Source organism: Oncorhynchus nerka, unplaced genomic scaffold, assembly GCF_034236695.1.
Source record: "Oncorhynchus nerka isolate Pitt River unplaced genomic scaffold, Oner_Uvic_2.0 unplaced_scaffold_2760, whole genome shotgun sequence".
Taxonomy (NCBI): domain Eukaryota; kingdom Metazoa; phylum Chordata; class Actinopteri; order Salmoniformes; family Salmonidae; genus Oncorhynchus; species Oncorhynchus nerka.
This window is the reverse complement of record NW_027038539.1, coordinates 5,002-32,580: the sequence shown is the minus strand read 5'-3', so window position 1 is coordinate 32,580 and position 27,579 is coordinate 5,002. Positions and strand designations below refer to the sequence as shown.

Below are 27,579 nucleotides of genomic sequence, written 5' to 3'. Positions count from 1 at the left end.
GCCTATGTTGGTGTGAATGGTGCCCAAGACGCCAAAACACTGGTGGAATGAGCACACTCAGAATCTCTGGGGGCTGTAAACCCTTGCTAATATAAGTATATAATAGCCTCCTCCACAATCCAATGGGATAGCTGTTGATGAGAGGGGCCCACGTTTGCAAGGGGGCACCCAGGAAACGAAGAGTAGGTCACCCTTTTGCCATGCTCTAGTTTGTCCAAGTAGAAGCGCAACACGTGTACTGGACATAAACGACGGAGACGCCCTTCTTCTGTAGAGTAGAATGGTGACCGGTGGAAATCAATTAGCTCCAAGGTGATACAATTGTAATTGCAGCTGACCTTAGGCATAAAGGTGGGATTGAGTAACAACGTTACTTGGGGGAACCCCGGGGAAACTGTAGGCATGAATGGTGGACTAAAGTGCATGCAGCTCACTCACTCGCTTTGCAGAGGTAAGGGCAATCAGCAAACCGGTCTTAAAGGAGAGATATTTAAAACTCTACGCATTCCAGCTGCTCAAAGGTTTCTGAGAAATTGCATCAAGCACAATAGACTGGTCCAAAGACGGGGCTAAAGGCTTGGGGATTAGACATAAGCGATACACTTCCTTCATGAAACACAACTGTGGGTGTTACTCTACTCTAGTTGTCAAAGCCTAGAAAGCTGCTAAATTGATCTAAACAGTGATGTCACGCCCTGACCTTAGAGAGCCTTTTTATTTCTCTATTTTGGTTAGGTCAGGTTGTGATTTGGGTGGGCATTCTAGTTTGTCTGTTTCTTTGTTAGCCGGGTATGGTTCCTAATTAGAGGCAGCTGTCTATCGTTGTCTCTGATTGGGAATCACACTTAGGCAGCCTTTTTTCCACCTGTGTTTGTGGGTAATTATTTATTTTCTGTGAGTGTTTGTGTGCGCCACGTTCGGTTTCTGTTCACCTGTTTTTTGTGAAGGTTTCACTCCTAGTAAAGATGTGGAATTACATGCACGCTGCGCCTTGGCTCATTTATGACAGTTTGAATACAGTGAATGTGACAAGTGAACTGTTTTGGTCACATCACCAGCCTGTCCAGGGCCCCGTTCTGATGCAGGGGGGTCACTCACCACCTGGGACTGGATCAAATGAAAACCTTATTGATCCCCACTGGCAAACACACACATGTATAGTACCAGTATACATTAGACATTAACAGTTAGGTCTACTGTCCACAGGATGACAGGGGAAGAGTACGTCTATCTTTGATTGGATTGGATCTGGATGTAGAAATTGATAGAAACATACTGCTAGAAACATACTGTACTGCAGAAACATCCAAATCACCCTAGATAATTCTCTGATCTCCATCCTCTTTAAAGTCCATTTAGGGCCCTACGTTTTTCCTACCCAGGTGTCATGAAATACCTTGAAGTAGGACAGACAAAAGGTTTCTCCTACCTGTCCAGCGATGAAGATAACATAGGAGTAGTCTCCTCTCTAGAAGGTGTCCAGACTGTCCCCGTCATCCCATAACAGGTCACCCCAGGCCCAGCCCCCAGCAGACAGAGCCACCGTCAGGAGGAAAGGGTTACTGCGATAATTTGAGGTGGTCAGGGCTGGCTCCTGTATCTCAGTTAGAGGGGGTTTTGCGGGTATTTTTCATTGAAAAAGCATATACACTACATGACCAAAAGTATATGGACACCTGCTCTTCAAACATCTAATCCAAAATCATGGGCATTCATTTTGAGTTGGTCCACCCTTTGCTGCTATAACAGCCTCCACACTTCTGAGAAGGCTTTCCACTCAATGTTGGAATATTGCAGTGGGGACTTGCTTCCATTCAGAGCATTAGTGAGGTCGGCACTGATTTTGGGCGATTAGGCCTGGCTCTAAGTCAGCATTCCAATTCATCCCTAAGGTGTTCGACGGAGTTGAGGTCCCAGTCACGTTCTTCCACACTGATCTCGACAAACCATTTTTGTATGGACCTCGCTTTGTGCACATGGCATTGTCATCCTGAAACAGGAAAAGGGCCACCCCCAAACTATTGACACTAATTTTGAAGCACAGAATCGTATAGAATGTCATTGTATGCTGTAAAGTTAAGTTTTCCCTTCACTAGAACTAAGAGGCCTTGCCCGAACCATGACAAACAGCCTCCACCAAACATTAGTTGGCACTATGCATTGGGGTAGGTAGCGTTCTCCTGGCATCCTCCAAACACAGATTTGTCCTTTGGACTGTCAGATGGTGAAGTGTGATTCATCACTCCAGAGAACACGTTTCAACTGCTCCAGAGTCCAATGGCAGCGAGCTTTACACCACTCCAGCCGATGCTTGGCATTGCGCATGGTGATCTTAGGCTTGTGTGCGACTGCTCGGCCATGGAAACCCATTTCATGAAGCTTCCGACGAACAGTTCTTGGCTGATGTTGCTTCCAGATGCAGTTTGGAACTCGGTAGTGAGTGTTACAACCAAGGACAGATGATTTTTACACGTTACGCGCTTCAACATTCGGCGGACCCATTCTGTGAGTTTGTGTGGCCTACCACTTCGCAGCTGAGCCGTTGTTGTTCCTAAAAGTCTCCACTTCACAATAACAGCACTTACAGTTGACCGGGGCAGCTGTAGCAGGGCAGAAATTTGACGAACTGACTTTGTCGGAAGGTGGCATCCTATGAAGGTGCCACATTGAAAGTCACTGAGCTCTTCAGTAAGGCCATTCTACTGCCAATGTTTGTCTATGGAGAGTACATGGCTGTGTGCTCGAATTTATACACCTGTTAGCAACGAGTGTGGCTGAAATAGCCGAATCCACTAATTTGAAGGGATGTCCACGTACTTTCACCATATTCCAACGGTCATCTCTCCCTCTCTTTTTCTCTCTCCTCCTCACTCTCTTTCTCCACCTCCTGAAGGGGAGTGTCGACACACCTTTGTATATATAGTGTAAATACTGATAATAGTTTAAGACAGGCAACAGGCTTTACTGTACACACTGAACAACACAGAAAGCTGACAAACGCTCCAAAACATTGTCAGATTAGTATTCCACTGAGTATTTTGTTTTACATTTCATTACACAGTTTCACAAAATAATTCTGGGTCTCTTGTTCTATGACAAATAACAGTTAGGGTTTGAGGGGAATCTGGGAGAGATGGACAGAGAGGGAAAGGGGGACAGAGAACAGTATCAACACAGTAAAGTGGATAATGGAAACTGAAGAAGAGAGGAGTAGAGGGCGTGGCCACAGTGTCTGCGGAGGTGTGTGCGTGGTAGAAGAGTGTGTAGAGGAATGGCAGGAGAGAGTAACGTAACATCACCACGCTACGCATGGCTGCCTGGGCTTCCTGCTCAAACACATAGGGCTCCTGGGGCTACACACACAAAAACACACACACACAACTAGAGTTACCTCCAATCATAATATATGGGACCGATGGACTGTTACATACAGTGCATTCATAAAGTATTCAGACCCCTTCACTTTTTCCACATTTTGTTACGTTACAGCCATATTCTAAAATGGATTAAAACATCCTCATCAATCGACACACAATACCCCATAATGACAATCCAAAATTGGTTTAAAACAATTTTTCCTCATCTACACACAATACTCCATAATGACAATCCAAAATGGATTTGAAACTATTTCTCCTCATCAATCTACACACAATACCCCACAATTACAAAGCGACAACAGTTTTTAGAAATGTTTGCAAATGTATTAAAAATAGAAAACAGAAATACATTTTGTACATACGTATTCAGACCCTTTGATATGACTCAACATTGAGCTCAGGTGCATCTCGTTTCTATTGATCATCCTTGAGATGTTTCTACAACTTCATTGGAGTCCGCCTGTTGTAAATTCAATTGATTGGACATGATTTTTAAAACGTACACACCTGTATATAAGATCCCACAGTTGACTGTGCATGTCAGAGCAAAAACCAAGCCATGAGGTCGAAAGAATTGTCCATAGAGCTCCGAGACAGGATTGTGTTGAGGCACAGATCTGGGGAAGGGTACCAAAAAATGTATTTAGCATTGAAGGTCCCCAAGAACACAGTGGCCTCCATCATTCTTAAACAGATGAAGTTTGGAACCACCAAGACTCTTCCTAGAACTGGACGTCTGGCCAAAGTGAGCAATCGGGGGAGATAGGCGTTGGTCAGGGAGGTGACCAAAAACCCGATGGCCACTCTGACAAAGCTCCAGAGTTTCTTTGTGGAGATGGGAGAACCTTCCAGAAGGACAACCATCCCTGCAGCACTACACCAATCAGGCTTTAATGGTAGAGTGGCCAGACGGAAGCCACTCCTCAGTAAAATGCACATGACAGTTTGCCAAAAGGCACCTAAAGACTCTCAGACCATGAGAAACAAGATTCTCTGGTCTGACGAAACCAAGATTGAACTCTTTGGCCTAAATGCCAAGCCTGACATCTGGAGGGAATCTGGCACCATCCCTACGGTGGAGCACGGTGGTGGAAGCATCATGCTGTGGGAATGCTTTTCAGCGGCAGGGACTGGGAAACTAGTCAGGATCGAGGGAAAGATGTACAGAGAGATCCTTGATGAAAACCTACTCCAGAGCGCTCAGGACCTCAGACTGGGGTGAAGGTTCATCTTCCAAAAAACGATTTAATCCAATTTAGGATAAGGCTGTAATCTAACAAAATGTTGAAAAAGGCAAGGAGTCTTAATACATTCCGAATGTACTGAACTTGCTTGTGGGTAGTTTGAACTCTTCCGGTTTTATTATGTGGTCCTATGGAGTCATTGGTTTACTATTAAAACATTTGAACATGCATGAAATTTCATGTTACTATTTTAGCAGTTTGCATTGTTCAGACATTTGTTAAAAGAAACAGTCACACAATAACCATTCAAAACAAACAAATAGTTATGGTAACTTTAATAGACATGAGTTTTAATTACAAAATTACAATTATTTTTGTGTTAGTCATTTTTCATACAAAAAGACAACAATATTAAAGCTGGGTATAAAAAAATACATCAAATTAAAATGTGAAAATCCTATAGAGGGGGACATTTTACTGGAAAAACAATGAATAAATGACTAAGAAAAGTAGGTCATAAAATACCACCTTGTTGTGGTTACAATAGATATAAATAATATTACACAGGTTTGATGCACAAGATATAATATAAAGATATAAAATATTAGTTAAGAAAGAAAGAAACATATCATGACTAAATATTTAACAACACATTTCTGAACATATTTCATTATTTTTAGTCCACATATAATGATAGGAATCTGGTCTAAATGGACTACACTTGCTGCGAAGTATTCAAACATAAATAATATTACATTTACAGCAAGCAAAATATCCATCCATTGCCTTACATGTAGGCTACATTCTGTGATATTAAACATTCAATTCATAGTCTTTTGAGAATAAACCGAAAACACAATTTCAACAACCAAAACATTACAAAATATATTTAGAAAATCTTCTTCTGACATTGTGTTGTACAAGTTCTGTACATTAATTTCTATGTTGAGATATTCAAAAACAGGCTGCCTTGTCTGGAGGCATCTATCTAGCCTCTTTGCTTTCTATTGCGACCCTACCTTTTCACAGTGATGTTGTATGCAACAGGCCCTCGGAATGTGAAGCCCAAGTAGAATGTGACATTTTCACTGCCATAGGGAACTGAACCAGCATGCAGAGAGTGGATGGCAAACTTTTTTGTAGGACCAACAAGGTAGACTGTCCCATCTTCAGTCCAGCCAGAAACACACTTGAACAGCTTTGCAATCTCTGGCATTTTCCATACCTCCCCACTGAGCCACTTAATTCTCCTCTCTGGCAGTGAGACGAGCTTTGTGATCGATGCAACTTTGCTCTTATGGACAATCTTCTCCAATCCAATTCCATTACCAAGGAAAACATGAGTATAAATCCTTCTCTTTTTGGGGGGAATATCCTTCATTTTGGTCCGGTAGCTATCTTCAAGGCTTTCAACAGCAGAGTGGACAATGTCATATTTCCTCTCTTTTTCTTCATCACTGTCATGCTCCTCTGGCCAGAACAGCAAGGTTAGTAAGAACAGAGCACCGGACAGGCATTTTTTTCTGTCCTGTGTAAACTGATTACTGAGTGTCTGAAGTTGTTTGAGACCAGCTAGCTTTGTAGACGGAGTTGAAAGGCAACTCAAAGCAATATGAGTTGCTATGTAGTTCACAAGATCTTTTTGATCCAACCTCGCGCTCAGTGGGTTGGAAGGATACAGTGATATGATATCTTCAAGAACTTTGACAGGGTGTTTCTTTTTGACTTGGTGTTGATCTTTCTTCTGTTTTTGTTCTTTATCTCTCAGGCTCTGTGGGTTTTCATCTTTCTGCTCGGTAAGGAGAGAGAAGATCGTAGTTAAATTCCCTCCACCGAGATGATAAATTGCCATGCGTTTCGTGAAAGGAGTTAAACTTTGCGGGTTTGATTTGCATTGTTTTAATATAGCGCTGACAGACACATCACTGAAGGTCTTACCGTAGAATGAGGACTTGTTTGTCAACCAATTCTTTGGATGGCTCATTTTCTCTGAACTTTGAGCTGAGGTTCCTCTATTTGCAATGGGCTTATGCACTGACCAATTCTTTGGATGTTTGTTGTCAAGGTTTTCAGATGCCTCTTCCTGATCTGAACTGATGTCTGTTTGGAAGAAACTTAGGTCATCTGATATCCATTCTAGTGACTCATGTAATCTCTTTTGAAGGTTTTTGAGTTTGCTGTGAAATTTTTCCCAGGGTTTCATCACTTCTTTTGGAATGTAGTCCTCAGTGAGAAGGTAATTTAGACGTTCAGTGCAGCCATTGGCGGTTTTGTCTGAAAACACAGGCATTGAGAACATGAGCTTTAATAGACTGCATCCAACAGTTACTGTTCCAAAAAAGCCTGCATTATTCATAGTTTCTGGGTCTGAGATTGCAATTGTCTCACATTTCTGGAAGCATTCCATAGCTTTCAGTGCAGTTTCAATAGCACCTGCTATGTTTTCTGCTGTCTTTGGTACTTGGTCAATTGCATTACACTTTGCATCGAACCATCTTCTATACACATGACCTTTGGTGTCCAGGATGAAGGAGTTATTTGGCAGTTTTGTTTCTGCCTTTACTGCCCACACTTCTGCCTCCTCAAACTTTTCATAGCAGTAATTCAAACGAGCAAGTTGCTGTGCAAAGAATGCATCTTGGTCGAAACGTTTATGAGCCTCTTCCAAAAGCTTGATTGCCTTTTCGGGTGTTTCCTTTCTCACAAGCTCAATGAGAGGTGAAAATAAGCTATCAGATTTGTCACCTTTATCAACTCTGTAGCGCCTCATGAACAGGTCTCTCAAAAATGTCACATAGGGCTCTCTTGCAAACCTGTGCTGAAAAAGCACATCTTCATGAAGGAGATCCATAGCCACTTTTTCTTGTTGTTGTTCATTATCCAACAGCTGTTGGAGAATTTCCTTTGCAACTCTTGGATGAATGATTTTGATTGCTTGAATGTGTGTCTTCTCATCATTCGAGTGTGTGAACAAAAGCTTGGCCTGCTCACTCAAATGCTTCTCAAAAGCATGCTGGGGGAATCTTTTCTGTTCCGTCTCCTTACGTTGATCAGATTTGTTAGCTGTGGTCAGCGTTGTAAATGTTAGCAGGGCTTCACAATGTGACTGAGAGATGAAAGAGTTCTGCACGAAAATGTTGAGCAATGCAACATACTTAATTAGGCGAGTCCCAACGGATTCATGATCGATGCCCTTTAACAAATCTTTCACAAAATGCTCAACATATTCTGGTTTAAAGTCTTCACTCATCAAGACAAAGGTCAAGATGAATTCTAGCGGATACTTTTCTTTAAGGCCGTCACGTTTTGAGGCAAATAGTCTTTTCTCTTCTGGAGACAACTTCTGAGTCACAGCAAAACTCTGTAGGTTCTTGTACATCTTCTCTGGATCATAAGAGAAACTGCAGCTTAGCAAAACAAAACAGAGGGTCCCTTGTTTTATTTTCTTTGTGCTGATAGCAACCTCTAATTCTTTCCTAATGTCATCAACGTAATCCCATGTACTGTCTTCCACAAGTAAGAGCACTGGGAGACACTTCTGAGGATTTGTTTCCTCATACTCTCTGAGCTGGACAGCATGTTCAGATACAGTGGCTGCTGAGTATGACGGCTTCACAACAGCACATCTTAGGTCTTTTCTATTGTTCCACAGCACCTGCCTTGCCACTGTGCTTCCACCGCTTCCTGGGTGATGGTAGATGTTGATACTGTTCACAGGCACTTGGGCTACACCCCACTTCAAAATGTCACTGAGACACTTGGATACTTCCCTGTATGCATCCCGTTGAATAACTTCTCCAACAAACTTCTTCTCTGCAAGCCAGAAATTCAACCAGGTCACTTTTCCCCCGTGGTAAAACTGTCTTTCAATGTTGTCCATCTCTTCTTCGATGAAGTCCTCACTTGTTTCATCACAATGGTCAACACTCAGGATATCCAAAGAATGCATTTGTTCTTCCTCACGAGTTTCAAGATGGCACTGTCCTTTAACATAGACAGGCAAGTGTTTGGTGGCTCGAGAAGTTACAGGTTGAATTTGCTGCAGTGTCGCATCTACATGGCTCATTTTCATCCCGACAACACTGGAACTGTTCACAGTTTCTGTTTCACATGAACCTTCAGCAAAGCGTTGCCATTTCTGATAGTTATCCTCAGATTCTGAGATGCAGATGATGTCTTCATGACCCTCCATATCAGTGAAGAATTCCAAGAAAGTGTGCAAGAGTGGTTTCTCGACTGGGGATGTCAGGAGGAAAATCACAGAAAATGTTCCTTTTGGCAAGATCTGTTTGCAGATCAGTGACACTGATTCCCTGAGGAGTGTCATTTTTGTTTTGATCCATGTCATTTCATCGGAGGGAATTTCATTTCCTTGATAGTCATTGCGCCCATTGCAAAATATCCAGCTAGTTTGCTCAAACAAATGCAGATGCCTTTCAAATTCTTCAACACTCATGTTGCTTGGAATCTTGTAGCTCTGAAGAAAATGCATATTTGCAGCATGGTGCTGAATGTATTTACTGCACAGTCCGGACAGCCTGGAATCTGGGTCAAAGTCGAACACACAGAATATTTTCAAGTTGAGTAAGAAGTCAATGCTGCTCAAGTCATCTTGTTTGAATTTGTTAGTGACTAGAATGTACCATTTCTCATTTGCAATGAATTTCTTGCCACTAGTTATTAGCTTTGTGAGTTTCCTTCCAAGGTCTTCACAGATGTCTGGGGTGTTGCTGGGGCAATGCTCCGCTTTCTCTCTCTGGTCATCTCTATCTCTGACTCGCTGGTAGAAGACATTTTCGTCACTCACTGGCTCTGTTTTTGACCCTACCCTGCGATAGATTGTTTTCTTTTCAAGCTCAATCTTGTTAGTTGACTCTTTGAAGTTCGGCAGGCGGACAGAGTACACTCTGTTCTTTACAATGCTTATGGAGGGCACAATATCCACCTCCACCACATACCTTGTTTCTGTACTTTTTATGTCCATGACCTCTATGAACTGAGGTGGTCGAATGCATTGTCGCACATGTTCGCTGTCAGAGCTAGAAAAACATTTTTCTATGTGATCTAATGCATCGCTATATATGTCTTTTTCCAGCACTGGAACACCAATTATCTCACCGTGTACATAGCCGGCATCATCTTTACTGTCCATCACACCAAAGTGTATTGTGCCATTTGATCTGATATTCATGCAGCCAGTTCCGAATTTGAGAACCTCTTTGGCAAATTTTGCCTGTAGTCTTGTGCGGTCCAATTTGGTAGCATTGCGAAGTGACTTATACTCATGACAGGGATATATCAGATCAAATGCACCAGATTCAGGTTGCAGAACATTATGTTTGGCATATGTGAAATCAATGCCTTCTTTGCCCAATGGTCGTGGCTTGCAGTCCCTCTTTGTGGGTAACACACAGACAAGCTGATCTTGGTGTGCTTGTGGCTCTGCTTCTGGACAGATTTGGTCTGTTTCATCCTTCTTGTGATCAACATCTTTCTTTCCCTTTTTACCTCCCTTTTGTCTGCCATGACCACTTTGCTGACTTCCCTTAATTTCCTTTGTTTTTAGCCCTTTGTCTACAAACTCATTTCTTTTTCTGATGATCAGCCGAGCCACTAAGGATGTAATTCCGGTCTCTTGTTTCAGATCATCTTCTGTAAGTTCTAAAAGAATTTTTCCATTGACCTCCTCCTTTTCAAGTTTCTGAATATACTGCTCTTTCACTCCTATAGATCTCATCCAAGAGCTGACGTCAGACTCTGTCCATTTCTCAATTGGCAGCATACCAGCGTCTTCCACTGTGTCGTGAAAAACAAAGTCATAGATTATAAAACAAACATACACAGCAAAGTCACAAAAACAACTGTTCTTTCCATTATTCAATTTGATATCTCACGTGGGATTCACCAGAATCTCAGAAGCTCAATGAACCTATTACACACGTCTGTAGGAGGCAGACAGGTTGAGTGGTGAATGAGGTGAGCCCCATCCCTCATTATAAGGGGCTACTCACCCGCCCTCTGGTTATTCTTACCTCTCTTCCACACAAATATTACTACTGTAAGCTCTCATCAGCATGACTTGATCTGTTTTCCTGTTCAACTGTTCACTAGTGTGCCGCAAGGAAAGTTTTTGCTCCTGTGAAAGCTAGCATCACATGACTAGCTAATGGGACAACCTGGCTAGCTCACCCTAAGGCTAGCCATCATACTGACTAGAGGGTAGAATTGCTAGCTCACTCTCTTGTTTAGCTCAATCCACTACCATGCCACTTTGACCCTTTGTCCTAGCATCACTGCTTATTGGTCGGGAGCCACACTTTTGGTTGTTGCAAGATTAGCAAAGCGCTAGCTTCCTTTTGCTCACATTGTGCTAACTAGCTAGGGAACTAGCCCCACGAGGCGAAAGCTAGCTACGTTCACATTGTTAAAGGATTAGCTTTCTCCGGCTAGCACTGTGCTAACTTGCTACATGCTTCATCTCCTGTGGTAGCTAGTGTCACACAGCTAGCTACTGAGACTTGGTTAGCCCCTCGTTGGAAAGCAAGCTATCCAGGAGTTTCCTACGTGCATATTTGGTACCACAAGCACTGCTATCTATAACAACCTTAGCCTTAGTGGTGGTTACTGTTACTCTTCCACCTATGGTGGTATCACCAGCTTGCTCTCTTGTTTAGTACATCTAATGTTCACTTTTTTCATTAGCTAAACTGACTGGTTACACCTAAAAAAAAAAATCTCTAGACCGACGAAGCAACACTTCTCGCGCGGATAACGAGGTGCTAGCGACGACTATCATGCGCATAATCCAGTTAGCAATTCTTTAGAACACCCAGAGTTATAAAGGGTCCCCGTACACCATGTGAAACAAACATGCTCAGGCAGCTCTCTGACGAGTCCTGCATGTTTTGTAAGGTTTTAACCAAGTACCAGCTTGGTCAGTCTGAGGGGAGGGAGCAGCGGTGAGGCTGCCTCTCAATCCCAAATCAAACTAAACTCGTCCCAGAGAATGGCACAAGCCGCTAATAATAACAACGCAAGCTCAGTAGTGGTATGGTGTGGGTAAAATCACTGGGGATTGGGGATGACGTCATTTCCGGTTACAACTTGCAGACTTGTTTTCGAGTTGTTGTGCATTTTGTTGCCAACCTATTTTGCTACTATTTTGCTACCTGACAACTTTACGGTTTTTAATTACCGTTTATATATATATATATTTTTCCTCAACTTTTTCAATCCGGACACTTTATCTGCACACGATTCGTCAGGACCTCCAACAGCCGAAGCTAAGTAGTAACATTAACATGATGCCTTCTAATTGCAGTCGCTGTACTCGCCTTACGGCGAGGATAGCTGTGCTACAAGCCCAGCTTCAGACGCAATCGTTAGGCAAGGGTAATTTCAGTGTAGGAAAGGATGAAACAGCGTCTGTGCCACCAGTAAGTACAGATAGTAGTATAAATCCCCTGGCACAGTCCCCGCAGCCGGACAACTTTCTCACGGTTTCTGGAAGGAAATGCTGTAGGAACGCTCAACCGGTGTAGCTCATTCAGCCGACAGAAACTTTCAACCGGTTTTCCCCATTAAGCAGCGAGTCGGAGTCAGAGGCCGAGTCTTCTCTGGTCTCTACTCCTCTCGTTACGGGGTCTGAGACACCGAAGCTTCCCACCATTAGCTCTGACAAATCGAAAACTCTAGTCATTGGCGACTCCATTCCCCGTAGTATTAGACTTAAAGCGAATCATCCAGCGATCATACACTGTTTACCCGGGGGCAGGGCTACCGACGTTAAGGCTAATCTGAAGATGGTGCTGGCTAAAGCTAAAACTGGCGAGTGTATAGAGATATTGTTATCCACGTCGGCACCAACGATGTTGGGATGAAACAGTCAGAGATCACCAAGCGCAACATAGTTTCTGCGTGTAAATCAGCTAGAAAGATGTCGGCATCGAGTAATTGTCTCTGGCCCCCTCCCAGTTAGGGGGAGTGATGAGCTCTACAGCATAGTCTCACAACTCAATCGCTGGTTGAAAACGGTTTTCTGCCCCTCCCAAAAGATAGAATTTGTAGATAATTGGCCCTCTTTCTGGGACTCACCCACAAACAGGACCAAGCCTGACCTGCTGAGGAGTGACGGACTCCATCCTAGCTGGATCTACCAACATAGACAGGGCTCTAACTCCTCTAGCTCCACAATGAAATAGGGTGCAGGCCAGGCAGCAGGCTGTTAGCGAGCCTGCCAGCATAGTGGAGTCTGCCACTAGCACAGTCAGTGTAGTCAGCGCAGCTATCACCATTGAGACCGTGTCTGTGCCTCGACCTAGGTTGGACAAAACTAAACATGGCGGTGTTCGCCTTAGCAATCTCACTAGGATAAAGACCACCTCCATTCCTGTCATTATTGAAAGAGATCATGATACCTCACATCTCAAAATAGGGCTACTTAATGTTAGATCCCTTACTTCAAAGGCAATTATAGTCAATGAACTAATCACTGATCATAATCTTGATGTGATTGGCCTGACTGAAACATGGCTTAAGCCTGATGAATTTACTGTTAAATGAGGCCTCACCTCCTGGCTACACTAGTGACCATATCCCCCGTGCGTCCCGCAAAGGCAGAGGTGTTGCTAACATTTACGATAGCAAATTTCAATTTACAAAAAAAAAATGACATTTTCGTCTTTTGAGCTTCTAGTCATGAAATCTATGCAGCCTACTCAATCACTTTTTATAGCTACTGTTTACAGGCCTCCTGGGCCATATACAGCGTTCCTCACTGAGTTCCCTGAATTCCTATCGAACCTTGTAGTCATAGCAGATAATATTCTAATCTTTGGTGACTTTAATATTCACATGGAAAAGTCCACAGACCCACTCCAAAAGGCTTTCGGAGCCATCATCGACTCAGTGGGTTTTGTCCAACAGGTCTCTGGACCCACTCACTGTCACAGTCATACGCTGGACCTAGTTTTGTCCCATGGAATAAATGTTGTGGATCTTAATGTTTTTCCTCATAATCCTGGACTATCGGACCACTATTTTATTACATTTGCAACAAAAATCTGCTCAGACCCCAACCAAGGAACATCAAAAGTCGTGCTATAAATTCACAGACAACACAAAGATTCCTTGATGTCCTTCCAGATTCCCTCTGTCTACCCAAGGACGCCAGAGGACAAAAATCAGTTAACCACCTAACTGAGGAACTCAATTTAACCTTGCGCAATACCCTAGATGCAGTTGCACCCCTAAAAACTAAAAACATTTCTCATAAGAAACTAGCTCCCTGGTACACAGAAAATACCCGAGCTCTGAAGCAAGCTTCCAGAAAATTGGAACGGAAATGGCGCCACACCAAACTGGAAGTCTTCCGACTAGCTTGGAAAGACAGTACCGTGCAGTACCGAAGAGCCCTTACTGCTGCTCGATCATCCTATTTTTTCAACTTAATTGAGGAAAATAAGAACAATCCGAAATTCCTTTTTGATACTGTCGCAAAGCTAACTAAAAAGCAGCATTCCCCAAGAGAGGATGACTTTCACTTTAGCAGTGATAAATTCATGAACTTCTTTGAGGAAAAGATTATGATTATTAGAAAGCAAATTACGGACTCCTCTTTAAATCTGCTTATTCCTCCAACGCTCAGTTGTCCTGAGTCTGCTAGGATCAAGGGAGACACTCAAGTGTTTTAGTACTAGATCTCTTGACACAATGATGAAAATAATCATGGCCTCAAAAGCTTCAAGCTGCATACTGGACCCAATTCCAACTAAACTATTGAAAGAGCTGCTTCCTGTGCTTGGCCCTCCTATGTTGAACATAATAAACAGCTCTCTATCCACCGGATGTGTACCAAACTCACTAAAAGTGGCAGTAATAAAGCCTCTCTTGAAAAAGCCAAACCTTGACCCAGAAAATATAAAAAACTATCGGCCTATATCGAATCTTCCATTCCTCTCAAATTTTTTAGAAAAGGCTGTTGCGCAGCAACTTACTGCCTTCCTGAAGACAAACAATGTATACGAAATGCTTCAGTCTGGTTTTAGACCCCATCATAGCACTGAGACGGCACTTGTGAAGGTGGTAAATGACATTTTAATGGCATTGGACCGAGGCTCTGCATCTGTCCTCGTGCTCCTAGACCTTAGTGCTGCTTTTGATACCATCGATCACCACATTCTTTTGGAGAGATTGGAAACCCAAATTGGTCTACACGGACAAGTTCTGGCCTGGTTTAGATCTTATCTGTCGGAAAGATATCAGTTTGTCTCTGAATGGTTTGTCCTCTGACAAATCAACTGTAAATTTCGGTGTTCCTCAAGGCTCCGTTTTAGGACCACTATTGTTTTCACTATATATTTTACCTCTTGGGGATGTTATTCGAAAACATAATGTTAACTTTCACTGCTATGCGGATGACACACAGCTGTACATTTCAATGAAACATGGTGAAGCCCCAAAATTGCCCTTGCTAGAAGCATGTGTTTCAGACATAAGGAAGTGGATGGCTGCAAACTTTCTACTTTTAAACTCGGACAAAACAGAGATGCTTGTTCTAGGTCCCAAGAAACAAAGAGATCTTCTGTTGAATCTGACAATTAAACTTAATGGTTGTACAGTCGTCTCAAATAAAACTGTGAAGGACCTCGGCGTTACTCTGGACCCTGATCTCTCTTTTGAAGAACATATCAAGACCATTTCAAGGACAGCTTTTTTCCATCTACGTAACATTGCAAAAATCTGAAACTTTCTGTCCAAAAATGATGCAGAAAAATTAATCCATGCTTTTGTCACTTCTAGGTTAGACTACTGCAATGCTCTACTTTCCGGCTACCCGGATAAAGCACTAAATAAACTTCAGTTGGTGCTAAATACGGCTACTAGAATCCTGACCAGAACCAAAAAATTGTATCATATTACTCCAGTGCTAGCCTCTCTACACTGGCTTCCTGTCAAAGCGAGGGCTGATTTCAAGGTTTTACTGCTAACCTACAAAGCATTACATGGGCGTGCTCCTACCTATCTCTCTGATTTGGTCCTGCCGTACATACCTACACGTACGCTACGGTCACAAGACGCAGGCCTCCTAATTGTCCCTAGAATTTCTAAGCAAACAGCTGGAGGCAGGGCTTTCTCCTATAGAGCTCCATTTTTATGGAACGGTCTGCCTACCCATGTCAGAGATGCAAACTCGGTCTCAACCTTTAAGTCTTTACTGAAGACTCATCTCTTCAGTGGGTCATACGATTGAGTGTAGTCTGGCCCAGGAGTGGGAAGGTGAACGGAAAGGCTCTGTAGCAACGAACCGCCCTTGCTGTCTCTGCCTGGCCGGTTCCCCTCTTTCCACTGGGATTCTCTGCCTCTAACCCTATTACAGGGGCTGAGTCACTGGCTTACTGGGGCTCTCTCATGCCGTCCCTGGAAGGGGTGCGTCACCTGAGTGGGTTGATTCACTGATGTGATCTTCCTGTCTGGGTTGGCGCCCCCCCTGGGTTGTACCGTGGCGGAGAACTTTGTGGGCTATACTCGGCCTTGTCTCAGGATGGTAAGTTGGTGGATGAAGATATCCCTCTAGTGGTGTGGGGGCTGTGCTTTGGCAAAGTGGATGGGGTTATATCCTTCCTGTTTGGCCCTGTCCGGGGGTGTCCTCGGATGGAGCCACAGTGTCTCCTGACCCCTCCTGTCTCAGCCTCCAGTATTTATGCTGCAGTAGTTTGTGTCGGGGGGCTAGGGTCAGTTTGTTATATCTGGAGTACTTCTCCTGTCCTATCCGGTGTCCTGTGTGAATTTAAGTATGCTCTCTCTAATTCTCTCTTTCTTTCTCTCTCTCGTAGGACCTGAGCCCTAGGACCATGCCTCAGGACTACCTGACATGATGACTCCTTGCTGTCCCCAGTTCACCTGGCCGTGCTGCTGCTCCAGTTTCAACTGTTCTGCCTTATTATTATTCGACCATGCTGGTCCTTTATGAACATTTGAACATCTTGGCCATGTTCTGTTATAATCTCCACCCGGCACAGCCAGAAGAGGACTGGCCACCCCACATAGCCTGGTTCCTCTCTAGGTTTCTTCCTAGGTTTTGGCCTTTCTAGGGAGTTTTTCCTAGCCACCGTGCTCTTACACCTGCATTGCTTGCTGTTTGGGGTTTTAGGCCGGGTTTCTGTACAGCACTTTGAGATATCAGCTGATGCACGAAGGGCTATATAAATACATTTGATTTATGGTAACTCTCATTATTAGTGAGATGTCTCACCGCATTCCCCTACAAGGGTGTGAGAGAATAATCAGAGGTCGGGCGAGGGGCTCATGCCAATCGCCTTTACACCTGTCTGTACCAACAGAAGTGTGTAATAGGTTCTTCAAGCTTCTGATGAATCCCACATATGAGATATCAGAAAACCGGGGTTACGCTAGTAACCTTAAATTATAACATAAAATAGAACTAATAAATGCACTAATAAATAAGGTTTCTAATTCTTACCCATGTTGGCACTCTCTTCTCGGGCTTCCATATCCTGTCTGGAGGATTAAAAGAGAGCTCTATTACTCAGTTATACATATTTTTCTTAATAGTTGTCCCCAAGGTAAGTAACAATGCATGATAATCCAATACAGATTACAGTAACATGGCACTCTATTAAAGGAGCTATGTTTTAGTTGACTGAAGGCAGACTTGTAAACCAGAAATGAGGTAAGGAATTTATACTGTGTAGGCTATTATGTGTGTACTATATTAAGATTCAGTCAAAATTCAAGGTGAACATGTAAACTACCTTACTGGTGTAGGATCTTAATTTGAGCCAGTTTGCTACTGCAGGAAAATAATCCTGCAACAAAGGAAATGTGAATTATTCTGTGGATTATAATTAATGGACCTTTTTGTATGGGTTGATAGATTTCTCATAAGGGAAAATCAAGTCTGAAATTTCTAAATGGAAATTACAAACTTCAGAAGCCTTTTAAACCTCAAATACAATACAAGTTATCCTGCGACAGGGTGATCAAATTAAGATCCAACATCTGTATGTTATGTCTTGTACCAGAATATGCTTGTTTTTACTAAAATATTTTTATTTTATTTTGTTTGTGTTTCAGAAATGTGTGGGTGGCTAGGACACATGTGTTGTAGTTTTTATTTTTTTTATTTGGGGATGTTACTTCTTGCCATTGGGGGACAGTAATACATTAGATGATGGGTCAGGTCAAGTAAAACTAAATGCATGCTCTTCAACCGATCGCTACCTGCACCTACCCGCCTGTCCAACATCACTACTCTGGACGGCTCTGACTTAGAATACGTGGACAACTACAAATACTTAGGTGTCTGGTTAGACTGTAAACTCTCCTTCCAGACTCATATCAAACATCTCCAATCCAAAGTTAAATCTAGAATTGGCTTCCTATTTCGCAACAAAGCATCCTTCACTCATGCTGCCAAACATACCCTTGTAAAATTGACCATCCTACCAATCCTCGACTTTGGCGATGTCATTTACAAAATAGCCTCCAATACCCTACTCAACAAATTGGATGCAGTCTATCACAGTGCAATCCGTTTTGTCACCAAAGCCCCATATACTACCCACCATTGCGACCTGTACGCTCTCGTTGGCTGGCCCTCGCTTCATACTCGTCGCCAAACCCACTGGCTCCATGTCATCTACAAGACCCTGCTAGGTAAAGTCCCCCCTTATCTCAGCTCGCTGGTCACCATAGCATCTCCCACCTGTAGCACACGCTCCAGCAGGTATATCTCTCTAGTCACCCCCAAAACCAATTCTTTCTTTGGCCGCCTCTCCTTCCAGTTCTCTGCTGCCAATGACTGGAACGAACTACAAAAATCTCTTAAATTGGAAACACTTATCTCCCTCACTAGCTTTAAGCACCAACTGTCAGAGCATCTTACAGATTACTGCACCTGTACATAGCCCACCTATAATTTAGCCCAAACAACTACCTCTTTCCCAACTGTATTTAATTTATTTATTTATTTTGCTCCTTTGCACCCCATTATTTTTATTTCTACTTTGCACATTCTTCCATTGCAAAACTACCATTCCAGTGTTTTACTTGCTATATTGTATTTACTTTGCCACCATGGCCTTTTTTGCCTTTACCTCCCTTCTCACCTAATTTGCTCACATTGTATATAGACTTGTTTTTTTTTTTTACTGTATTATTGACTGTATGTTTGTTTTACTCCATGTGTAACTCTGTGTCGTTGTATGTGTCGAACTGCTTTGCTTTATCTTGGCCAGGTCGCAATTGTAAATGAGAACTTGTTCTCAACTTGCTTACCTGGTTAAATAAAGGTGAAATAAAATAAATAAATAAAAAGGTCATAGGTTAGTTTAGGTTTCAATTATAAAGTCAATCTTAATGTGACTTGGATTTAAAAGGAATAGCGCTGAGAGTGGTGCACAAAATATGGTGAAAGGAAACTCTTGCCCATGTTTACACCAATCCAATGCTTTTTAACTTTAGTAGTAGGCCTACATGTAAGAATAATTAAGTAATCTACCTAGCTGATTTAGCTGGCGATAGGATAGTGATAGTGATGCACAAGCTAGGCTATTTAAAACATCACCATCCCCTGGCCGAATTTATCCGCCAGATGCAGGGTTTGAAAACCTCATTGATATCCCATTCTATTTTTTTCTACAAAACAAATACTAAAACTGAACATAATTCATAATGGTTTTTATTTTAGTTAGTTATGTGTACCAAAGAAAAAATTAAGTAACAAATCCTTTTGAAAAATGTATTTCAGTTTACTAAATCATTTTTTCATTATTAATTTTCGTTTAGAATTGAGTTTACTATAATAACCTTGATAGCCACTGCCAACAATTAGCAACAATAGCATTTCTGGACAATCTCCCCCATTTAGCTTAGTATTAGGCTACATTTCATTGCCAAATGTTATGATGATTTGGACATGACATAAAATAAATGCTAAACAGGGGAGATTGGCTTACATGCCAATTTGTTCCCAAAATACTAGCAATTCTCGTCAATAGGTTGCACATATCTGTCCAAAAAAAGTATATGTTTAACTCTATCTACTCTTCCCCTTCCCTGTTTGGTGATACATTTCAAGTGAACGACATGCAAAGGGGTTTTGGGGGTGCTCAGCACTTCATTCAAACAAACACCTAGCAACATCTAAAAGTCAAAACTACGCTTTGTATGAGAGCTAACATGTTTGTGTGGCTGGCATTGTTGTAGAGTCATAAATGTAAAAAAACAAACATTTTTAGCAACTTTCTGTGATTGCGGCATAGCATAATTGTTAGAGGAAAATATAGTTTAGATGATCAATTGTATACATTAATGATTAGAACCATTTATGCTAATACTATTATGTTATGATTTGAAAAGTATGGGTTCTTAATTGTACTGTTACTGAAAATGTAAGCAGAAATGAATTGTGTCTGTGTCTCCTGGGAAAGTTTAAGAAGGAGGGATAAGATAGTTTTTCAAACAGATAAGAATGTTTTGGTTGGATTCCATTAGGGGAGATAAGTTATCCTTTAGACAGGTTGGAATGTAGTTTATGAGGGGAGTGAAACTATCTCCAGGTCCGAATACTACGCCATTGTAAGGCTGGGAGAGGGTGTGAAACTGATGTCATTTTATGTCTTCTTTCTTTAAAATGTAATGTTCTTTGTATTTTGGGTCAGTACTCTCTGGAATTAAACGCTCTTTAACCTGGCTTTTAAGACTGGTCTCGATCTACTTCATGCATAATTAATGAACTTACAACTCATTAAATGAATTAGAAATGAGTGCTAATTGGTTTTGGCAATTAAAACATTAAAGGAATTTAAAATTCCTCTATCAATAATGCAACGCACAAGTAGGAAAAATGTAACTTGTGCGAACATGCGCAATCCACCACAGGCCAGTCTGGCAGCTGGACCGCAACTTCATTGAAAATGAATATACAGTTGAAGTCGGAAGTTACATAGACTTAGGTTGGAGTCATTAAAACTTGTTTTTCAACCACTCCAAAAATGTCTTGTTAACAATCTATAGTTTTGGCAAGTCGGTTTGGACATCTACTTTGTGCCTGACAAGTAATTTTTCCAACAATTGTTTACACACAGATCATTTCACTTAATTCACTGTATCACAATTCCATTGGGTCAGAAGTTTACGTACACTAAGTTGACTGTGCCTTTAAACAGCTTGGAAAATTCCAGAAAATTATATCATAGCTTTAGAAGCGTCTGATAGGCTAATTAACATAATTTGAGTCAATTGGAGGTGTACATGTGGGTGTATTTCAAGGCCTACCTTCAAACTCAGTGCCTCTTTGCTTGACATTATGGTAAAATCGAAAGAAATCAGCCAAGACCCCAGACAAAAAATTGCAGACCTCCACAAGTCTGGTTCATCCTTGGGAGCAATTTCCAAAAGCCTGAGGTACCACGTTCATCTGTACACACAATAGTACGCAAGTATAAACACAATGGGACCACGCAGCTGTCATACCGCTCAGGAAGGAGATGCGTTCTGTCTCCGAGAGATGAACGTATTTTCGTGCGAAAAGTGCAAATCAATCCCAGAACAACAGCAAAGGACCTTGTGAAAATGCTGGAGGGAACTTGTACAAAGGTATCTATATCCACAGTAAAACGAGTCCTATATCGACATAACTTGAAAGGCCTCTCAGCAAGAAAGAAGCCACTGCTCCAAAACCATCGTAAAAAAGCCAGACTACGGTTTGCAACTGAACAATGGGTCAAAGATCGTACTTTTTGGAGAAATGCCTTCTGGTCTGATGAAACAAAAATAGAACTGTTTGGCAATAATGAACTTTGTAATGTTTGGAGGAAAAAGGGGGAAGCTTGCAAGCCGAAGAACACCATCCTAACCGTGAAGCACGGGGGTGGCAGCATCATGTTGTGGGGGTGCTTTGCTGCAGGAGGAACTGGTGCACTTCACCAAATAGATGGCTACATGAGGAAAGAAAATTATGTGGATATATTGAAGCAACATCTCTAGACATCAGTCAGGAAGTTAAAGCTTGGTCGCAAATGGGTCTTCCAAATGGACAATGACCCCAAGCATACTTCAAAGTTGTGGCAAAATGGCTTAAGGACAACAAAGTCAAGGTATTGGAGTGGCCATCGCAAAGCCCTTTTCTATAGCCCCTCAATACAATAGAAAATGTGTGGGCAGAAAAAGCGTGTGTGAGCAAGGAGCAGCGCTGTCAGGAGGAATGGGCCAAAATTCACCCAACTTATTGTGGGAAGCTTGTGAAAAGCTACCTGAAATGTTTGACCCAAGTTAAATTTAAAGGTAATGCTACCAAATACTTATTGAGTGTATGTAAACTTCTGACCCATTGGGAATGTGATGAAAGAACTAAAAGATTAATTAAATAATTCTCTCTACTATTATTATATACATTTCACATTCTTAAAATAATGTGGTGATCCTAACTGACCTAAGACAGGGAATTTTTACTAGGATTAAATGTCAGGAACTGTGAAACTGAGTTAATGTATTTGGCTAAGGTGTATGTAAACTTACAACTTCAACTATGTCCCTCACAATGATCTTAACTGTGTTTTTATTACACAATTCAATTAAACACAGACTGTCCACCACAGCATACCCAGGTAGTCTTTACAATTGCTTCTCAGGAACCTGGTAAAATTAAGATTGTAGCCACTTGATGGCTCTGAATGCAGTCAGCATACAGCCAAAGCACTTTTGGAGCTAACTTGTGGTCTCAAATTGTATCCTGATGTCAACGGATTCATAGCTAGCTAAATTAGCCATGTTAACATACATTTAGAAAAAACAAGATCTCTTAACTGTCTAGCTATAGCGTTAGCAACGTTTCGTGGTCAATGCAGCCAGGTCACCCGTGATACAAGTCAGTATTTGACACCCATCCATGTCTTAGGACTTTGGGAGATGGGGAAACTGTCCACTAGGGGCAACAGTGAGCAGTTAACTTTTCAAGTAAGTTTCGGGTTTTGCTAGGGCATTTTGGGCGGGGATGGCAGATGGGCATAAGCATCTGCCACTGATTCCAAAGGTTGCTCGTTTGAATCCAGCAATAGAATTTTATTTTTGTTCTAAGCCTATCCCAAACTTTAACCCTTACCTTAAGGTTAGACATGAACTCTGAATGGTTAAGATTTCATAGTTAACCCTAACCTTAAAAATGTGTAGTTAATGCCAGAATTTAACCTTCAACACTTCAAAATTTGATGTTTGGAACAACTGTACGAAAATGTACGTTTGAGAAACATGGACTGTGACTAATCAATTTGTCTATTCAAGCACTGAATATCAGCTACCCAACTTAATCAGGAGTAATCGTGAGCCTATTTGCAATATGTTTACACAGCAGGAAATGCAGAAGTACTTTCTTTTTCGCATGTCAAAAATGTACGGATACAAACTTCAAACCACTAAACATGGCAATGGGGTGAAACTCCTGGACAACAGTTGTGATTGTCCATTTTCCTTTGACCTGTCCTGTTTTTAGGATATGTTGTTTGTTATTGTGACAGCACATTTTATGTTTGATTGAGCGCGATTTAGTTTAGGCTACTTGATCGGAGAAACCTGCATTGTATAAAATAATTTGTCCGTCTCATTACATTGTCATACATCTCATCTCCAGCCTGTAGGCTACAGAAAAGGCCACATACTCTTTGTACCATATCCAATATCTGTTACATGATATTTTTTGACGGATGTGATTTGTCTTTCCAACAGCACCCTGGAGAGGTGCACTGGGAATTGAAAAGCAAAATATTTAGCACCCTAACCTTTGACAAAGTGGGCACTGCTTATCACAGGGCGGCATCAGCGCTCACCTAAAAAGAGTTTGAGAGAAATTGTCATTGTTTTTTTCAGCAGAATTATGTAAGATTTTATATGTTGTTGGAGGTGAATCTTGGTCAGTTTAGTTCAGAAAAAGCCACCCTAGTCAATCTGCAGTCATAGGTGACTGCCTAATCCTGCCTAATGAGCGTGCCGGCTGTGGCCCTTAGCCGCCACGGGGTGGCAGGGCGGCAGAATGGCCGGCCTCGCATAGGGTGGCAGAATGGGAGGGACCTGTTAGCCGTGGTATATTGGCCATATACCACAAACCCCTGGGGTGTCTTATTGATATTCTAAACTGGTTACCAACATAATTAAAACAGTAAACAAGTAATTTTGTGTCGGGTAATTTGTGTCCTGGGTGCTGATTGGAATAAAGCTGTGGTACATCAGACATTATAAACTGAGTGGTTTGAGCCCTGAATGCTGATTGGCTGACAGCCGTGGTATATCAGACTGACAAATCATTTATATTTACAGCTCTAATTACGTTGGTAACCAGTTTATAACAGCAATAAGGCACCTTGGGGATTTGTGGAATATGGCCAATATACCACGTTGCATCTTGCCTAAAGAACAGCCCTTAGCAGTGGTATATTGTCCATATACCACACCCCCTCTGGCCGTATTGCTTATATATACCACAGCTTTCAGCCAATCAGCATCCAGGACCCAAATGATCCTGTTTATAATACTGTAGAATGCGAGAACACACTTGTCTTTCTGCATGCTCTGTTCCGTCAGCACCCTCTCCTCCTGCTGCATGGCCACCTGCTCCGACTCCTGCTCAGCCCGAGGTTGTGTGATAGCGGAACTATCGTACATGGACCTTGCCCTGCAAAACAAAAGCACAAAACAGTCACAAGAGACAAGTTATTGTTAGCTTGGGCTAATGCCAGTACTGTGCAGACTGGTCCTGTCTCATGTGTACAATAGCATATAGTAATTGCCAACATCTGTTGGCAAATTGTATTTCATATTTGAACTTTAATAAATCACCAACCGTTGCTCTTACCACTGTAGGACATTTAAAGGCAGATGGAAAAAAAACAAAGTGTTCTTCATTTACAGTCCATTCATAAACCATCACTTAAAAAAACATTTTTTTAACCTTTATTTTTATTTAACCTCATCACATGCACCATATATCAATTTTGGAATCAATGTACTTCATATTTTTTTTTTCATGCACACACACAACAGACACATCATGCTACCCCCACTCACACATGAAGTTTCGTATAGTCTCAGCTGTTGTCTCTTTACCGGGCTCAATTGAACCACAATGGCCACAGCAGATACCCAATCACAATACTATGTTAACATTACATTTTTGGCTGTGTTTGGTTGTGTGGTTAAAACTTGAGAAGTAAGAGAAAACATAAATAAGTCCAAATGAGGCCAAATGCACTGCAGTGTACAGCAGGGTTCCGGTCATTTGAGGAAGTAAACTGAAAATCCAATTAAATATTTGAAAAAATTGCATTTATGCTCAATGATTTCACAACAAAATAAAAGGAAAACAATTTATTTAAAAAGTGTCAAGTTTTAAACGTTTTATTCAAATCACTTCCAGAATTGAGTGACTTAAATTGGAATTGGCCCCAACCCTGGTTTAGCCTACAGTATGGTCCGACTTCCTAGCTTCCTACAAAGCTTCCATAATGCTATCTTATTACCTCCGTCTGTTTGTGTTTGGACATTTTCTCCTGTAATTGCTTTAATACCAAAGAGCTGGTACTGTCCAAGTACATAAGTAATGAATGTTTTCAACTCACCTCAAAAAAATACGTAACACTTTATCACTGTGTTTAAATGCATCGTAGGCTAAGAACAATGCAGCATTTGGTGGGCTCCGGCCTCTCTGTGTAGTGAAGAGTGAGAGCTGTGAAATAAAGCAATGGACATTTTTCAGTCCCGCCCAAATCAGAGCTATCAAAGAAGTTGTCCCTCCCTTGTCTGAGCACTGTAAGTTTCGTTTGGTAGAAAACCAACGTTTGGAGTGGCAATAACACATTACATGCCTTTTTGTTGACGTAAAAAAACATACAGCCCCTATAAGTATCGGAGTGGCAATAACACATTACATGCCTTTTTGTTGACGTAAAAAAACATACAGCCCCTATAAGTATCGGAGTGGCAATAACACATTACATGCCTTTTTGTTGACGTAAAAAAACATACAGCCCCTATAAGTATCGGAGTGGCAATAACACATTACATGCCTTTTTGTTGACGTAAAAAAACATACAGCCCCTATAAGTATCGGAGTGGCAATAACACATTACATGCCTTTTTGTTGACGTAAAAAAACAAACATACAGCCCCTATAAGTATCAGAGTGGCAATAACACATTACATGCCTTTTTGTTGACGTAAAAAAACAAACATACAGCCCCTATAAGTATCAGAGTGGCAATAACACATTACATGCCTTTTTGTTGACGTAAAAAAACATACAGCCCCTATAAGTATCGGAGTGGCAATAACACATTACATGCCTTTTTGTTGACGTAAAAAAAAAACATACAGCCCCTATAAGTATCGGAATGGCAATAACACATTACATGCCTTTTTGTTGACGTAAAAAAACAAACATACAGCCCCTATAAGTTTCGTATCGTCTCAGCTGTTGTGTCTTTACCGGGCTCAATTGAACCACAATGGCCACAGCAGATACCCAATCACAATACTATGTTAACATTACATTTTTGGCTGTGTTTGGTTGTGTGGTTAAAACTTGAGAAGTAAGAGAAAACATAAATAAGTCCAAATGAGGCCAAATGCACTGCAGTGTACAGCAGGGTTCCGGTCATTTGAGGAAGTAAACTGAAAATCCAATTAAATATTTGAAAAAATTGCATTTATGCTCAATGATTTCACAACAAAATAAAAGGAAAACAATTTATTTAAAAAGTGTCAAGTTTTAAACGTTTTATTCAAATCACTTCCAGAATTGAGTGACTTAAATTGGAATTGGCCCCAACCCTGGTTTAGCCTACAGTATGGTCCGACTTCCTAGCTTCCTACAAAGCTTCCATAATGCTATCTTATTACCTCCGTCTGTTTGTGTTTGGACATTTTCTCCTGTAATTGCTTTAATACCAAAGAGCTGGTACTGTCCAAGTACATAAGTAATGAATGTTTTCAACTCACCTCAAAAAAATAAGTAACACTTTATCACTGTGTTTAAATGCATCGTAGGCTAAGAACAATGCAGCATTTGGTTGTCTCCGGCCTCTCTGTGTAGTGAAGAGTGAGAGCTGTGAAATAAAGCAATGGACATTTTTCAGTCCCGCCCAAATCAGACCTATCAAAGAAGTTGTCCCTCCCTTGTCTGAGCACTGTAAGTTTCGTTTGGTAGAAAACCAAAGTTTGGATATGCAATAACTGACGTAAAAAAACAAACATACAGCCCCTATAAGTTTCGTATCGTCTCAGCTGTTGTGTCTTTACCGGGCTCAATTGAACCACAATGGCCACAGCAGATACCCAATCACAATACTATGTTAACATTACATTTTTGGCTGTGTTTGGTTGTGTGGTTAAAACTTGAGAAGTAAGAGAAAACATAAATAAGTCCAAATGAGGCCAAATGCACTGCAGTGTACAGCAGGGTTCCGGTCATTTGAGGAAGTAAACTGAAAATCCAATTAAATATTTGAAAAAATTGCATTTATGCTCAATGATTTCACAACAAAATAAAAGGAAAACAATTTATTTAAAAAGTGTCAAGTTTTAAACGTTTTATTCAAATCACTTCCAGAATTGAGTGACTTAAATTGGAATTGGCCCCAACCCTGGTTTAGCCTACAGTATGGTCCGACTTCCTAGCTTCCTACAAAGCTTCCATAATGCTATCTTATTACCTCCGTCTGTTTGTGTTTGGACATTTTCTCCTGTAATTGCTTTAATACCAAAGAGCTGGTACTGTCCAAGTACATAAGTAATGAATGTTTTCAACTCACCTCAAAAAAATAAGTAACACTTTATCACTGTGTTTAAATGCATCGTAGGCTAAGAACAATGCAGCATTTGGTTGTCTCCGGCCTCTCTGTGTAGTGAAGAGTGAGAGCTGTGAAATAAAGCAATGGACATTTTTCAGTCCCGCCCAAATCAGACCTATCAAAGAAGTTGTCCCTCCCTTGTCTGAGCACTGTAAG

General features: G+C 41.5%; 1 protein-coding gene across 8 annotated transcripts; it reads right to left on the bottom strand.

The window, feature by feature from the left end:
* Positions 1–4,884: 4,884 nt before the first annotated feature.
* Positions 4,885–27,579, bottom strand: LOC115125311 (sterile alpha motif domain-containing protein 9-like). Of its 8 annotated transcripts, XM_065014538.1 has the most exons (7): positions 27,385–27,579; positions 26,573–26,679; positions 25,195–25,301; positions 24,132–24,251; positions 17,046–17,083; positions 6,503–10,360; positions 6,259–6,353 (listed from the first exon to the last, which is right to left on the bottom strand). In XM_065014538.1, exons 4-7 carry the CDS (start codon positions 24,239–24,241, stop codon positions 6,346–6,348), a joined length of 4,014 nt encoding a protein of 1,337 aa, XP_064870610.1. In that variant the 5' UTR covers positions 24,242–24,251; positions 25,195–25,301; positions 26,573–26,679; positions 27,385–27,579; the 3' UTR covers positions 6,259–6,345. The 8 variants fall into 8 exon arrangements, with proteins under 8 accessions (XP_064870603.1, XP_064870604.1, XP_064870605.1 ...); XM_065014531.1 differs by having other exon boundaries at positions 4,885–10,360; positions 27,385–27,563; XM_065014532.1 differs by lacking the exon at positions 25,195–25,301 and having other exon boundaries at positions 4,885–10,360; positions 27,385–27,563.

Coding starts and splice junctions, on each gene's coding strand:
- LOC115125311 (XM_065014531.1), bottom strand. CDS start 24,241: ATGTACGATAGTTCCGCTATCACACAACCTCGGGCTGAGCAGGAGTCG. Junction 17,084..24,131: donor CAGAGCATGCAGAAAGACAA/GTGTGTTCTCGC, acceptor TTAATCCTCCAG/ACAGGATATGGAAGCCCGAG. Junction 10,361..17,045: donor AGAAGAGAGTGCCAACATGG/GTAAGAATTAGA, acceptor TTCACGACACAG/TGGAAGACGCTGGTATGCTG.